Here is a 16,100-nt window from a genome sequence, read left to right as displayed (position 1 = left end):
TATCAGCACTAAGCAAGTTTCAGGATGAGGTGAAGAACCAAGCAAATGCAGTGATGCTGTAATTTCTGCCATGCTGGCAGACGGCTGTGTACAGGGAGAACCCCACCAACTTTGATGGGACTCTCTTCAGGTATGTTGTAAATTGCAGGATTGAGGTCCAAGCTGTTACATCCCCTCAATATTGTTAATAAGCAGACACGCTAATGTGCTAGTGATGCTGACAGCGGCCTCTCTACCTACCAGTGACAGACACTTCAGACCCAGCAGTCAGTTTGGGTGCTTGAGAACAAATAATATCTGACAGATGTAAGCCACATTGCTCAATGCCCTACTGGAAGGTGCTCAGTTCCTACAGCAATAAGTGGTGTATAAGAATGTGTATGCAACAGAAGAAGGAGCCCTACAGTCAGACAGTTTGCGTGATTCCTGACCCTTATCTATTTGCCACACTTGGTTTCTGGAACTCCTTACTCAGCTAGTCCAGCTCTCAGTGGAGCTCCAGTGGGGTCAGGATCATGCTCTGAATCATGGGCTTGGGTGTTTCACAAATGTAATCAGTGAAAAGTCCTTTGCAGGTTCTCATCACCCAGGATCTCGCGACCTGTCTGTGATAACTTAGCTATTCCGTGGGGTTTGATTGATGTGTTTGTAAAGCACTCTGAGATCCTTAGGTGAAAGGTCCTGGAAGGGTAAAGTGCTGTTTATGGGTTGTGTCTGTTGTCACGGCAGTGATGGTGAAACCAGCCATCGTAGTCACTGCAGCACATGCTCCCCGCCTTGTCCCGGCCATTGGAAGCAGTTGCCAGAGGGAGCAGACTGGCTCCTGCTCTAACTCCCTCTCCTTTGCTCTCAGCTCTGGACCCTGCTCCTGCTCCTCCATTCTAGGGGGATGCGTGACAGGCCCCTCTGTCCACCCAGCCCAAACCCACTACAGTGCAGACAACTGCAGTGTGAAAACCACACCACGTCTGCAGGGAGCAGCACACACCGGCAGAAACCTATATCCCACATGCTCAGGACCCAGAACCCCCCTCACCCCTTCCATGGACTCTCGTTACAAGGGGTGTGCGGAGGACCACAGCTGACGGCACTAGCTGTGATCACATGCCCACCCATGCTGGTAACAGGGAGAGTGGGCAACGTGGCTCTCCCTGCAACACTACATATGGCAGTAATTTAAAACCGATCCCCCGCACACACACACGCACACACACACACCCATGGTGCAGAGACTGAGTGACCATGGGGACACTGATCGCCACAGAGAGGTTGTGTAGTAAAGAGTCTATCACACTCTGCAGTCAGGTTTCTGCCCCATCCCAGGCTCCTTGGAAATCATATCAGAGCTCCTGCTTTCTTAGCTCGGGGGTCAAAGCTACTGGGGTTGAGGAAGCGTAGTGAGTATTTCTGTCAGGAACCCAGTCAGGGGCCCGTTCTGCTGGGTGCCATCCAGACATGGGGAAGATGCAATCTCTGCCTGGAAATCTCTGCCATAATAGCTAATCAACCCTACGTTCCTTCCCTCTGCCTCCTCTGCCTCAGGGACCTCCAGCCAGGGGAGAGGTATCTCATCCACGTGTCAACCCTGAGTGGGCTGGAGACGGAAGATCATCCCTCAGAGAGCCTGGCCATGCCACCCTTCCACGTGTGGACTCGTGAGTGCGACCAGATGTTCCCTTGCCTCTTCCTCAGGGCCGGAGCCTAAATGGCCATTCCCTGAGGAGGAGCCTGTGCTGTCCCAAGGGATGTGAGGGACTCATTCCAACCCCCTGGCCCTTCGGGGTGCCCTGCCAGCGTAGAGCAGCCCAGCCCCAGATGGCCTGCATGGCTGAGGCTCAGTATGGAGTGGCTATGTTTAGAAGGTGCTCACCACATTTTGGCTGGAAGCCGATGGGACCATAGGGCTAAAGCAGTGAGCCCACAGACAGCAGCCTCTGCTTCCAGCTGGAGAGCGGGCACCTGCTCAAAAGCCAGCATCCCACCCAGGGAAGGGGAAATTCTGACCAATGGTCAGCACATCCAGCATGATGCACACACCCAGCCAGCACCTGCTCACACTATCCCACTGCCTGGAGAGCAGTGACAGCAGCCACTGTTTCTCTGGGCTGTGTGCCTCTCCCTGGACGCAGCATGGCTGCCTGCACTGCAGGGGGGCTGGTGGGACCAGTGTCATTGGGTCCATGCTGCATCCTGACAAACCATCCTTGGTTCCACTTCTGAGCTTGGTCTGGTTCTGGAGGGTGTCAGGAGCATGCTGTGGCTGTGTATGGCCCACGGGCTGGTGGGGGCTGGCCCACTGACCCATGCTCAGAAGTACCCTTTGCTTCCCAAGGCCCTGACTGCTCCTTGACCGTCAGCAGGGCTGTTCCACTGGCTGACCTGCTGCACCTGTGTCCAATCTCACACGAACAGTGATAGACAGAGACAGGGGCAGCCCCACCCTGCCACTGGCTGTGGGACCATTTGATGCTCCCCGGATCCCCAGATCATGGCAAAAGCAAATTGCTTGCCAACTGGCTTAACATCAGGGGGAGCAGCCACTCCCTGAGACAACCAGCCCTCGCTCCAGCCTAGCTGTCCTACCTAGGGGCCCGATTCATCCCTCGAGCCTGCAGGACCAACTCCATCAGCCTCAGTGGAGAAGGCATTGTTCACAGATTTGCTCTGATTTGAAACTAAGTGTGGGGAACAGAAGAAGGTATCTTCTGATATCTGCTGGGAGAGCAATACAGTGGTGCATAGACAATCCAGGAAGTTTTTGGAAAGCGTAGGGGACAATTTCCTGGAGCAAGTGCTAGAGGAGCCAACTAGGGGGGGCGCTTTTCTTGACCTGCTGCTCACAAACTGGGTAGAATTAGTGGGGGAAGCAAAAGTGGATGGGAATCTGGGAGGCAGTGACCATGAGTTGGTTGAGTTCAGGATCCTGACGCAGGGAAGAAAGGTAAGCAGCAGGATACGGACCCTGGACTTCAGGAAAGCAGACTTCGACTCCCTCAGGGAACGGATGGCCAGGATCCCCTGGGGGACTAATTTGAAGGGGAAAGGAGTCCAGGAGAGCTGGCTGTATTTCAAGGAATCCCTGTTGAGGTTACAGGGACAAACCATCCCAATGAGTCGAAAGAATAGTAAATATTGCAGGCGACCAGCTTGGCTTAATGGTGAAATCCTAGCGGATCTTAAACATAAAAAAGAAGCTTACAAGAAGTGGAAGGTTGGACTTATGACCAGGGAAGAGTATAAAAATATTGCTCGGGCATGTAGGAATGATATCAGGAGGGCCAAATCGCACCTGGAGCTGCAGCTAGCCAGAGATGTCAAGAATAACAAGAAGGGTTTCTTCAGGTATGTTGGCAACAAGAAGAAAGTCAAGGAATGTGTGGGCCCCTTACTGAATGAGGGAGGCAACCTAGTGACAGAGGATGTGGAAAAAGCTAATGTACTCAATGCTTTTTTGCCTCTGTTTTCACTAACAAGGTCAGCTCCCAGACTGCTGCGCTGGGCATCACAAAATGGGGAAGAGATGGCCAGCCCTCTGTGGAGATAGAGGTGGTTAGGGACTATTTAGAAAAGCTGGACGTGCACAAGTCCATGGGGCCGGACGAGTTGCATCCGAGAGTGCTGAAGGAATTGGCGGCTGTGATTGCAGAGCCATTGGCCATTATCTTTGAAAACTCGTGGCGAACCGGGGAAGTCCCGGATGACTGGAAAAAGGCTAATGTAGTGCCAATCTTTAAAAAAGGGAAGAAGGAGGATCCTGGGAACTACAGGCCAGTCAGCCTCACCTCAGTCCCTGGAAAAATCATGGAGCAGGTCCTCAAAGAATCAATCCTGAAGCACTTGCATGAGAGGAAAGTGATCAGGAACAGCCAGCATGGATTCACCAAGGGAAGGTCATGCCTGACTAATCTAATCGCCTTTTATGATGAGATTACTGGTTCTGTGGATGAAGGGAAAGCAGTGGATGTATTGTTTCTAGACTTTAGCAAAGCTTTTGACACGGTCTCTCCCACAGTATTCTTGTCAGCAAGTTAAGGAAGTATGGGCTGGATGAATGCACTATAAGGTGGGTAGAAAGCTGGCTAGATTGTCGGGCTCAACGGGTAGTGATCAATGGCTCCATGTCTAGTTGGCAGCCGGTGTCAAGTGGAGTGCCCCAGGGGTCGGTCCTGGGGCCGGTTTTGTTCAATATCTTCATAAATGATCTGGAGGATGGTGTGGATTGCACTCTCAGCAAATTTGCGGATGATACTAAACTGGGAGGAGTGGTGGATACGCTGGAGGGGAGGGATAGGCTACAGAGGGACCTAGACAAATTGGAGGATTGGGCCAAAAGAAATCTGATGAGGTTCAATAAGGATAAGTGCAGGGTCCTGCACTTAGGACGAAAGAACCCAATGCACAGCTACAGACTAGGGACCGAATGGCTAGGCAGCAGTTCTGCGGAAAAGGACCTAGGGGTGACAGTGGACGAGAAGCTGGATATGAGTCAGCAGTGTGCCCTTGTTGCCAAGAAGGCCAATGGCATTTTGGGATGTATAAGTAGGGGCATAGCGAGCAGATCGAGGGATGTGATCGTTCCCCTCTATTCGACATTGGTGAGGCCTCATCTGGAGTACTGTGTCCAGTTTTGGGCCCCACACTTCAAGAAGGATGTGGATAAATTGGAGAGAGTCCAGTGAAGGGCAACAAAAATGATTAGGGGACTGGAACACATGAGTTATGAGGAGAGGCTGAGGGAGCGGGGATTGTTTAGCCTGCAGAAGAGAAGAATGAGGGGGGATTTGATAGCTGCTTTCAACTACCTGAAAGGGGGTTCCAAAGAGGATGGCTCTAGACTGTTCTCAATGGTAGCAGATGACAGAACGAGGAGTAATGGTCTCAAGTTGCAGTGGGGGAGGTTTAGATTGGATATTAGGAAAAACTTTTTCACTAAGAGGGTGGTGAAACACTGGAATGCGTTACCTAGGGAGGTGGTAGAATCTCCTTCCTTAGAGGATTTTAAGGTCAGGCTTGACAAAGCCCTGGCTGGGATGATTTAACTGGGAATTGGTCCTGCTTCGAGCAGGGGGTCGGACTAGATGACCTTCTGGGGTCCCTTCCAACCCTGATATTCTATGATTCTATGATTCTAAGGTTGTGGGGATTGCCTTAAACTGGGAGCTGTGTGGCAGATTCTTCATACGCCCTTGTTATTTGTAGTCAGAAAAGGGGAGAACCTCTAGGTTCGCTCCTTGCTGTGCCCAGTGAATACCGAGTGCAACTGCTTGCAGCTCTCTTCCTCCCTCCCTCCACTTGACGCTGATTCTGCACCATCCCTGACTATAGAGCCATGCTGGAGCTATGGCCAGCCTGCAGCTGGGCTGGGCATCACCCACACCCGCTGCCCCGGGCCCTGGGGTGGTGGTGTAGGAGCTGACCCCACAGTAATTCTGTGCCGGGGCACTCACCAGGTAGCCCTCTAACCTGGCGTTGCAGCACCATGGTGCCGCTGGTGCGAGGCTGAGGATCTGGCCCTGCATTTTCAGCTCTAGACTAGAGATATCCTGGAGAAGGGGCTGAAGCAACAAAACAGGAGTGCTGCAGAGGTCTGGAGATGGACCCCGTCCTGGCAAGTGGGGTGCTGGAGGGGCTCCCTAGAGTTGTCACTCGCTGTGGGTCCTGGCTGCAGTCAAGACACTTGCCCCATTGTAACTACATTGCTGTCGTTAGCCTGGCACAACCTGTATGTGGCCTCGCTGCAACAGTGCAGCAGGGTTTACATCAGTGCTGCTCACTTCACTGCACCAGGGTCACCCCTGTGCTAGGGTCTGCCCCAGACGGTTACAATGGTGCCCATTGCCAGGCTCACAGCTAGCCCAGGCCTGAGCATCCAGATTAGCCTAGCCTGGGGGTGAGCAGCCATGCTGCACAGCCAGAGCCTGTTTACTGGGTCCTTGCTGCTGCTGTGTCCCCTGCAGTCTCACTAGGACTGCTGGGGTCATTCCAGCAGTGAGCTGAGCCCCTCTCTGAATCCGTCCCAGTGAACTGGGGGAGAACTGGGCACCTGGCAGGAACTGTAGAAAGACATCAGAGGTAGGGTGACCAGATGTGCCATTTTTAAAGGAACAGTCCCATTTTGGGGGACTTTTTCTTATATAGGTGCCTATTACCCTGCACCCCCTGTCCTGTTTTTTCACAGTTGCTGTCTGGTCACCCTAATCAGAGGGCTTTAGCCAGTGTGAAAGCAGCATGTGGGCTCTAAGCCCTGCCCCCACCAGGTCGGCAAGGCTGGGAGCACGAAGCTGTCCCAGGAGCAGAGATCACAGGCAGCTTGAGCCATGTAATCAGCGAAGGGACACTCCATTGAGACCATTCAGACTGATGTTTCCTTCCCACCGGCACAGGGCCTCTTCCTCCCCGGAACCTCACTGCCTCCAGAGTCAGCGCCACCTCTGTCTACATGACCTGGGATCAGCCGCTGGCGGGGTCTGTGGAGGGTTACATCATCAACGTCACCACTAACCAGAGCATCAAGAGCCGCTATGTGCCCAACGGGAAGCTATCGTCCTACACGGTGCGTGACCTGCTTCCCGGTCAGAGGTATCGCTTGTCCATGACAGCCATCCAGAACACCGAGCAAGGCCAAGGGCACAGTGAGCCAGCCCATGTCTACATCTTGACCCGTAAGTCCATGATCCCGACATGGCCTTCCCTGAGCCTGGCAGGGAAATGTTATGCTAGGGGGACAGAGCATACACAAGGGAACAGGTGCCTCTGCTGGAGGAGTTCTGATGGGGAGAACAGGCATTGAACTAGTGATGTGACAACAGGGCATGGGAACATCAGCTTGTCCATGAGAGCCAGCATAGCCACCCGGGAATGTAAATTGCCCACGAGCTGGAAACGCCATGCACTGCAGGTTTTCCACCGAGCTGGAGGAAACACTGCTTCCATGCAGTGTTCTCCACTTGAAAGCCAGCAGGGAGCCTGTATGGTTCTTCCTTTGCTACATTGGGTGTGTGAGACCCCTTCTGTATTTGGGCACGCAGTGAGATGAGGGAGCTCTCTCACAAGGCACGGTCTGGCATGGGGTGGAAGCAGAGCCATCATGGTGGTCTGGACATTTCCCGGGGCCATGCTGGCTGTACATATACTGATTCTCACAGATGCCATGGCTGCTCAGCGGGAGAATCCCCAGCCAGTTGGGGGTGGGCTTTCTCGGAGGCTGTGGCTTGATGGTAGAATTACACTCCATTTATTCCACTGATTCACTGCTTCGTCCTGGCTAAGCCTAATCCTTTGTGGCCTGCAGTGCAGAGGGATGGGACCCCTGAGAGGCGATGGGGCCAAGCAGGACACCCACGGGTGCTCAGGAACAGGCTCCTCCCAGCATTGCTGCCAGAACTGCGCCTGCTTGCTGATCATGACATCCTGGAGGAACCCTCGCAGGCCCCCAGGTAGGCTCAGCAGCAATTGCACAGCCCTGCTTGAAGTCTGAGCACTAACAAATAACATGTGGTGGTGGGAGCTGGATGAGAGCGGGAATGGGCTACTTCTGCTGAACCCTTGTGTTCCAGTACAGATCAGGTCACATGTAAGCCACATTTCCTGGCCACATTTCCTCTAGTCCTCAGTGTATATTTGGCCACATCACAAACCCACTGTATAATCTCATGATTGGTGGCCAGCACTAGAACAGTCTGGTTAGTGCATGGGGGATGCTCCCAGCAAATCCCCTGTCGCCCTGGCTCTGATCCTTGGGAACTGGAGAGCATCTGCCTCTCCCACATGTACAAAGGGTGGGTGGGATGTTAACAGCTGGTGGGTGGCTCTGGATGCCTGATTTCCATTAGTGGCCTGAGCATCCAGCCCCACTTCCATGGCAGCTTTAAACAGCCCACCCCAGGTGCCCTATTCAAATGGAACCTCTCCTTGAAATTGCTACAACTTATGCAACCCAGTGCTGATCAGTTGCTCTGCTGTTTGAGCATGGAATCTCTCCTCCCTCTGCCCACCCCGGTGGACACTGGCTGCCTGGCCCATGTTTCAGATCTTCAGCCATCTCCTTACTGCTGTGCCCACCTTGGATCCAGCCTGCTGCACCCCTTCCTGGAGCCAGTAACACAGACCAGGCCTGCTTCTCCTGGGCAAGGGAGAGATCTGCATTTTAAATAGAAGCTCTTTAGATTTTTTAAGTGGGGTGAGAAGCTGGAGGAGACGGAACACAATCAACCAGGAGGAGAAAATGGATACTGGGGTGCAGACTGGCTGAATGCCCTGGAAATGCATGGTGGGACACAGGAGAATGTAGTAGAGGTGCCCTCTGCTGCACAATGCATCTGTATCATGGCCACATACACCCTTTCTGCTAATCTCTGCAACTCCTCAGACAGGAAACTGTCAAGGGCAGTCAGACTCCAAAACCTACATGAAGCGCCAGATTCCACAGTGGGCTATGTGGCAGCCAGTGTAGCTGCCATGTGATTGGCTCCCCCTGGCAGTTATACCCACATCACTGAGTAGAATGTGCCCCTAGTTATTTGTCTGCATCTCAGTTCTCACTTGCTGCAGTGTTAATGCAGCACTTCAGGAGTGTGCACCTCAGGCTTCCTGCATTGATGCTGATTGTTTGTGTCCCAGTAGTGCCTTGAAGCCCCACTTGATAACGGAACCTCTCTGTGCCTGCATGTCACGAAGAGGAACAGTACAGGACTGCGAGAGCAAGTTCACTTTGCAAACAGCCTTCACTTTGCAGGCTCCAGGATGGCACTGGAAACAAAACAAATTGAAACAAGATTTTGTGCAGTTTAAATGACCAGCATATTCATCCCCTGGCTGACGCTCCGCTCAGCGTGGTCCATCACAGTTCCTTTCCACAGGCTGCTCTCTGCACTCAGAATGCCACTGCTAGGGCCCACCAGCTGAATGAGCAATCTTGTCGGCAAACCATATAACTGTGTGCTGTAGCCCACTGATTTCTGTGGGGGAGCACGAACGCCCTCTGGGCCACTGTACGAGGGCTAGTAATTCTTTCCTTTTCCAGGTTTACTGAGCTGGTGGATGGCAGACGGAGGATCAGTGCCAAGTTCAGCAGCTTGCCAAGCAAATCCGTCACTGTGAGAACACGTAAGTACTCTCCATCCTCCCCAGCCCCTTGTCTGTTGCCTGGGCCCCTGTCCCACAGAGGGTGTGAAAGCAACACTGGCACAGTTGCCTGCTGGACTGCAGGAGGTGTAACTCTGAAACGGTTATAGGATTGAAGTGTGCAGCACCTGACCCACAGGGGTGTGAAAAGTCTCTGTCTCACTTTCTCTACACACAGCCCCCAGCTGGCTTTAGAGAAGGGCCAATCCCACAGCCCAGCACAGATGTGAGGTGACTCCATGGGCAGGACAAAGCCGGGGGAAATGCTGGCAGGGGCAATGGCTCAGCTCTCTAGAAAGAAGATCCCTGGGTTGGAATGGCCAGGGGTCCTGGCACTGCATGTGTGAAGCCACAATGCCCTGGCGATGAAGCAGCACAGGCTGACCCTGAATGCCATGGAAGAGCCCCAGAGCCATGCTGCTTCCCCACCAGTCTGTGGCTTGTTGGGGCAGGGGTCACTCCCAGCTGACCGCTGCAGGGCCTGGTCCATACCTGCTGCTAAGAGCATTGTCAGACTGGCGCTGCCCAAGGTGCAGCTCTCCCTGTATCCTGTCTCGGACAGTGGCCGGCTCCAGCTGCCTCTGAAGAGAATCCTGCTGTAGGCAGCTGCCCCATGTAACTCCCTGCCATGCTCAGACACGGTAACCCTCTGAATTGTAACCAAGGCCCAGGATGCAGATGCCCAGCCCCTGCCCCCCCTTCCCCCCCGCCAGCCCAGCCTGGGCTAAGGGATGGAGACTGGAGAATGAGAGCGGAAATGGGCAGGGTGCCCGAATGAGCAGCTGTGCTGAATACAGTCCTGCAGCCATCTTTTGACTCCCTGAACCATGCACATCACCAGGAGGTTTTGCTGGCGGTAGCTGTGCTGGGGTTTACATGCAGGGATGCAAATCCTGTTGCCCCACATGGTGAAAGGGGAGGGAGATAACATGTCTAGAAAAATGTAAATCCCATTTGGTGTACCCCTCTGAAATGGCACCTGGCTGTGTCTCCTGAGGGGAGAGCAGGGCACCGAGTCACCTGAGTTCTAGTCCCAGTTCTGACTTCCTGGGTGACAGTGGCTAAGTCCCTTTCTTTTCTGCACAATGGGGCTAGTTGTTCTCCCCCGCCCTGAGGAAGTGCTGAGAGATCACTGTGGGAGAGGGTCTTTGGAGAGGAGCTGAATATGAATGGCCATGCCAAAGGCATGCAGCACAGCAAACGGTATGTGAAAGTCAGCAAAACTAAGAGCTGAGAAAAGGTGGCAATATCACACACGCATACCCCTACCCCTCCCTGTGAAACTCATTGCCACAAGAGATCTCTGAGGCCAAGAGCTTAGCGGGGTTCCCAAACAGACTGGACATTTGATAAAAATGGCCAGAATGACAGGAGCCAGGATTTAAAAAACAAAAACTAGGCATTTTGGAAGGAATAAATCTTCATGCTTCAGACCTTAATGCAGCCTCTGCCTGTTGGGGTTTAGGAAGAAAGCGTCTTTCTGAGCAGATTACAGCTGCCTCCTGTGGGGTCCTTCCACCTGCCACTGAAGCAGCTGGTGCTGGTGACTGGGCTGGATGGCCCTTGGGGCTGATCCTGTCTGGCACTGCCTAGGTTCTAATATAAAAGGGATACATATTCTTGGTTGTTCTCCTAGAATCTGAGGCACCAGTGAAGCTGGAAAACATGGAGGAATCAACCAATTGGGTTGGCCTGGCACTGCAGTTGCTGGAGTCTGAGAACCAGAAGGGAAACTGTAAGTCTGGCGAGTGGGGGATTTATGTTTGCAGTTGGGACTCTACTGTTAAAGCTGGTCCCAAACCATAGTCCCTGTGCTAGACAGCCCCAAACTTTGGGGAGATTTGCAACCCAAACCTGAATCCACAGCTCAACTTTGCAAATGATCCAAATGGTTATTGTGGGTCAGACCCAAACGCTGAGTAATAGCCTTGGCTCCCTGGGGATCAGCCCTTTACAGCGTGGCTGCGTCACCCCACATGTGCATGAATTGCTGTCTCTGGCCAGCAGCATGGCCCAGGGCAGCTGTCCTGAACTTGAGGGCTCCAGCTGCCATGAGGACAGCTGCCAGGTTCAGGGAAGAACCAGTGGGAGACAACCCATTGCTTGGCTGGCAATTTCTGATTTTCCATGCAGGAGGCTAGAGACTAGTCCTTGGGTGCAGGCAGCTCACTGCGAAAGTGCTAGCCCAGGGGGCACCCTTAAGTCAGGGCCTGATCCAGAGATTCTGAGCACCCACAACACTCAGCACCTCTCGGGATCAGACCCTCCATGCCACCACGGGGCTCTCTCTGAAGCCTCCTGCTCGGACCTCTGAACCCCTGCGTGAGGGGGTACAGCACAGCACTTTATAAACTCCCCCCTCCCAGACCCCACCCCACAACCCTCTGGCTGGGTACACTGTGGCACTCTGTCTGGGCCATACACTTCGTCCCCTGGATGTGCGTCCTCTGCCAAAGGCTGGAGCGGCCTGATGTTGGTGTTTGTGTTTGCAGACGATAGCCGGAACTGCTCCACAAACCCCTGCAAAAATGGGGGGACCTGTGTCCCGGGTGTCGAGGTCTACATCTGCGACTGCATCCCCGGCTTCAAGGGCAGACGCTGTGAACTAGGTGAGGCTACAGCTGCCCTGCGTCTCAGCCCTAGCCCAGCTGCCCGCCAGCAGTAAGACAAGAGAGTGGGAGGCGGGGGTGAGCCAATGCTAGGGTTGCAGCAGTCAGTCACACCAGGGAGCAGGGCCCAGGCCAGCAGGGAGCCCCTGTCCTGCAGGCTGAGGGGGCGCCAGGAGCAGCAGTGCCAAGGCAGGCTATGGTGTGCAGAGTCAGTAATGCCCAACAGCAGGCTAGAGGCCAGGAGGGGCCCTGGATTAGTGAGTCCTGTGCTCACGTGACTGAGGACAGGCTGCTTTGATGCTTGCTGGGCCAGAGGAAGAGAGAATTCCACCCTCCCGGGCTCCATCAGACTGAGCAGTCCCCAGCCCCCTCACCTCTCCTCCAAAGGCATTAGGCTGCTGATGCTCAAGGGGAGAAGAGCCTGCTTGCTGCTAGCACCTGTTTTGGGAAGGGCAGATTTGAGACCCAGCCTGCCCCTCCCTCCCAGAGAAAAGCTTGCTTGTATGCCCCTCCCCTGCTGTCTGGCACAGCTCCCATCTGCCCCTGGAGCACTTGTGTCTGGGATTTGCAGCAGCTGCTGCCTCCTGTCCTAGGTCTCCTCAGAGATATCAGGGCAGTGCTGCAGCCCCCAGGCAGCGGGATTAGAGCCATTGTCCCTGAAATACTCATCTCTGCTGGGAAACCGGGGCTATGGACCTCAGGCCTTGTCAAATTGGCAAGCGCTGTGGGAGGTGAGAGCAGCATTTCAGCAGAGGGGGCGGCAACCTGGGTCAAGACTAAGGGTAGGGACAGGAGCTGCTTTCTCTGTGCACAGTGGGGCCTGGGTCCCATAGCTAGCCCTGTATGCTGCTGGAGGGGTTAGTTCATACCCCACGCTGGGGTGTACAGTCCAAGGAGCTAGAGTTCCTGGAGATGGTGCCCATAAGAGCTGGGGCTAAGATTTTTCAAGAGTGACCAATGACTTTGGGGATGGAGCTGGGGGCACCTCAGATGGGCCTGATTTTCAGAGCGGGCGCTCAGCCCATGCCAAAAGCCAGGCCTCCCTGAGTGCCCCAAGTCACGTGCTGCTTTTGGAAACCTTCTGTCGAAGTACTGACATGGTCCAGTTGGGAATTGAATGCAGGTGGGCCCCTTAAGCCTGTGCTCTAGCCACTAGCCCCTCTTCCCTGGCCTTGGGCCCAAGGTCTTACTTGGAGTCCAGTTCTACCCCCACCCCCCCAGGTACCATAAACCTCTGCAGTGGTAGTCGTCTCGAGCGTGGAGCTGGTGCCTTACTTACAGCAGCTTTACCATGGCACCTTGGGAAGAGCAGCAGTGCTTCGGTCACCATCAGCCACTGTGCTGATAACATGCACATTATATGGCCCCCTGGCTAAAGAAAACTCAGCCAGCCTCACATAACAAACCCTGCTGGGCAGCGAGCCCCCTGGGCTGCCGGCCCTAGGAAATGTCACTGGGCATGTACTGCCATCCAGGGCAGGAGCCTGGCGCTAAGCCATGCTGTGCAGCCTCAGATGTCAGGCAGGCCCTGGGATGGCACAGAGTACAGCACGTATAAGGGCAAATATTTCACAGATGCACAAAGGAAATTCAGTGGGGGAATAAACTCAGCTGCCTGATTTCTGGACCCCCTCATGCAGTGCTGCTACCAGGGCTCTCACCCTCTGCTTGGTGTCAAGCAGAAAGCAGGATCAGTTTTCCTGTCCTCAGCTGCTAAGTCCCCATCTTGCTTCCCCCTTTATAGGCCTGCTTTAAAACCCAGCCCCCAATTGCCATGCACCCAGGCTGGGACTTGGCTGGCTGGCTGAGCAGTTCCTGGAGGCAGGGAATATGCCTCGCTTGGGATAAATGTATGCTGCTAGGAAGGTGGGTTTGAGCAGTTAGTGTTATTCATTTCATGACCGATTTTTCTCCATAATTGGGGTGTCCTGTTGCTAATAGGGCATCAAATTAACCCTTTCTCCCCTTCTCTCTGCTTAGCCTGCAAGAAGTTGCCCCACTCCTGCACTCGGCTGTACTCAGAAACCAAGTCGTTTCCTGTCTGGGAAGGCGGCATCTGCCACTACCTGTGAGTATAGCTTGCCTTTTGCACTTCCCCCTTCCTGTTTACATTTGGCCATGTGGAGAGCTCGTGGGCAGTGGCTGAGGTTTGGAAACCCAAGGAGGAGGAATGAGGATCAGCTGCTTCCGGATGTAGTTTGTCTCATTTCTGTTACCTTGTCTGGCCATGTCTTATGGGGGGGGGAGGGGAAGCTGCAGTATGGGGGCAGCTATAGCAGCCAAAAACAGTCCACATGCTGTCCTAGCACCTTCACTGATGTTTGGCATAGGTGTGGTTCTGCACTCAAGGGACAGCTCCAGGCTGTGCTGCAGTGGGTTGGGTTTTTATCAGTGTGGTGAAGGCAAGTGGTAGGCTAGTGTGTGATACTAGAAATGTTGGCTCTGTTGGAGCATCTAGAAAACGTGACACTGTACCACCCCTCGCCTCTACCAGGCATTGGGGTGTTTGCACATGTTGTACTAATGCAAAGTCAACCAGTGCCTTTTCCCCCAGGAGTTGGGCAGGGAGGAGGGAGAGAGCGAGCTGGTTGGAGGGTGGCTGGCTGGCTGTCATCTTCTCCAGTTTCCCTTTCTCCCTTACAAGCAAAAGATTTCTCTCTCTTGCCATCAATTAGGGCCACAGCCAGTCTGACAGCGAGTATTTCCCATCCGCTGAACCCGTCTCAACATGCTCTCCCACTCCAGAATGCAGCTGGCACTGCTGTTTCACTAGGCAGCAGTGCCGATGATCTTCTAGTTGTAATCATGGGGTCAGTTACTCAAATGTTTCTGGGCTGTAGTTTGACGCTCTTGGCCCATCGTCTGTCTGTTTGGCTTCCATGATCTATCTGAAGCGTTGTGGGAAAGGCTAGCCATTAAGCATGCAATAGCAGAGCTGTGTTTTAGTTGAATTGCGCTGTGGTGCTTAATTTCTTTAAGCATTTCCATCTATATAAGGCATTGTTAACCCCTCTCCTCCTCGCAGAATAGAGAAATAAAGTAGCTGACGGTGCAGTCATATTTTAAGCAGGGTGGTAACCGGTGGGTCTTTAATGGCAGCCAGACCCTAGAGTCCAGGCTACGTTTGTTAACTGTGTTACCCTCTGTACCAGCCCCCTCTTAGCTATGCCCCAGACCCACGCACCATTTCTGGAAGGGTCTCGTCTCACTCCCCAAACTGTGCTGCCCTAATTACCAGCCAGAAAACTGGCTCCCTCCCCCACTCTAAGAGTAGCTGGGATTCCACTAAGAATTAGGAGTCCATTCTGAACCTGGCCAACAGACCCTGCAGCTGGTGGTTGAGTGGCCAGTGCTCTCCCCTCACGGTGCTGGTGGTGAGCTTGACCAACATTGGACATGACACCAGTCTTTTGATCAGGACTGACCAAACCCCACTGCACAAGCGACCTCAGGGATCCAGTGCTTGCGGCCAGGCAGGGAATTTCAATGTCTGTCTACAGCAAATTGTTCTGCTGTGTCCTCTTTGTACTAACAGATACAAGAGGGTCTACAAAGTCCACCAGGACATCTGCTACAAGGAGAGCTGTGAGAGCACTGCTTCAAAGAAGACAGGCAGCAGGTAGGGTCGGTTGACGGCTACTGCAATGGCTTTGCAACACTGCAACGTACAGACACAATGGAAAACAGCGCTCACATTTTCAATAGAAACTAGTCATTATGGGTGCGCAGTCTGAGACACAGTGACAGGGGGCTGATTTTCAGAAAATGCCGAGTGCCTACCTTCCGGAAACCAACTCCTTTAACCCAGCTCAAAGTGGGCCCCCAAAATCAGTCACAGCTGAAAATTTAGGCCTAGATGCCTGAAGATGTAGCAAGGGCTGGTACACCAAAATTGTTTGCATGGGAGGCTGGTTAGGATCAATAAGTGTGTGCTATCGCTCCTCCTCAGAGCATGAAAATACAGAGCCGAGCCCTAGGCTGTCTGGGCATTAGTCACCTTGGAGACAACATTTGTGGGTGTCTGCCATTGTGAGCAACATTAGTCCTTTAGAAATGATGAGTTGGGTTTATGGGATAACTTTCAGAGTCATGAACACTGGGAGTCCCATTAATACAGGGACTGAACTGCTGAATTGCACCTCACTTCTATGGAAACGTACCTGTTAGTGTGAACAAAAAGAAAAAGGTCAGCTGTCTTGTATACTGAGACCTCTCTCTTTCCTTCTTCCAGAAAACAAAGTAACAATCACGCACTGAAGAAGCCATAGAGTAAGTGATCTTTCTCCCTGAGAGGCTTTTAGAAGGTAGAAGGGTGCTGCACTGAGGAGTCTGCCATCATTCGTAGCACCTGCCAAGGACAGATAGTTT

General features: G+C 53.4%; 1 protein-coding gene across 5 annotated transcripts in view; it reads left to right on the top strand.

The window, feature by feature from the left end:
• SNED1 (sushi, nidogen and EGF like domains 1) overlaps positions 1-16,100 on the top strand; it is a 123,927-nt gene that overhangs the window by 98,403 nt on the left and 9,424 nt on the right. For all 5 annotated transcript variants that reach the window (XM_073360484.2, XM_073360483.2, XM_073360486.2 and 2 more), the window contains 9 exons: positions 1,543-1,655; positions 6,384-6,662; positions 7,292-7,436; positions 9,023-9,105; positions 10,760-10,858; positions 11,616-11,732; positions 13,713-13,800; positions 15,268-15,351; positions 15,964-16,001. In XM_073360484.2, the coding sequence (XP_073216585.2) occupies positions 1,543-1,655; positions 6,384-6,662; positions 7,292-7,436; positions 9,023-9,105; positions 10,760-10,858; positions 11,616-11,732; positions 13,713-13,800; positions 15,268-15,351; positions 15,964-16,000 (1,045 nt within the window). In that variant the 3' untranslated portion in view covers position 16,001. The remainder of the gene's footprint in view (positions 1-1,542; positions 1,656-6,383; positions 6,663-7,291; positions 7,437-9,022; positions 9,106-10,759; positions 10,859-11,615; positions 11,733-13,712; positions 13,801-15,267; positions 15,352-15,963; positions 16,002-16,100) is intronic.

Source organism: Lepidochelys kempii, chromosome 9, assembly GCF_965140285.1.
Source record: "Lepidochelys kempii isolate rLepKem1 chromosome 9, rLepKem1.hap1, whole genome shotgun sequence".
NCBI lineage: Eukaryota > Metazoa > Chordata > Testudines > Cheloniidae > Lepidochelys > Lepidochelys kempii.
Note: the sequence above shows the minus strand (reverse complement) of the source record. Positions and strands in the feature narration are given on the sequence as shown.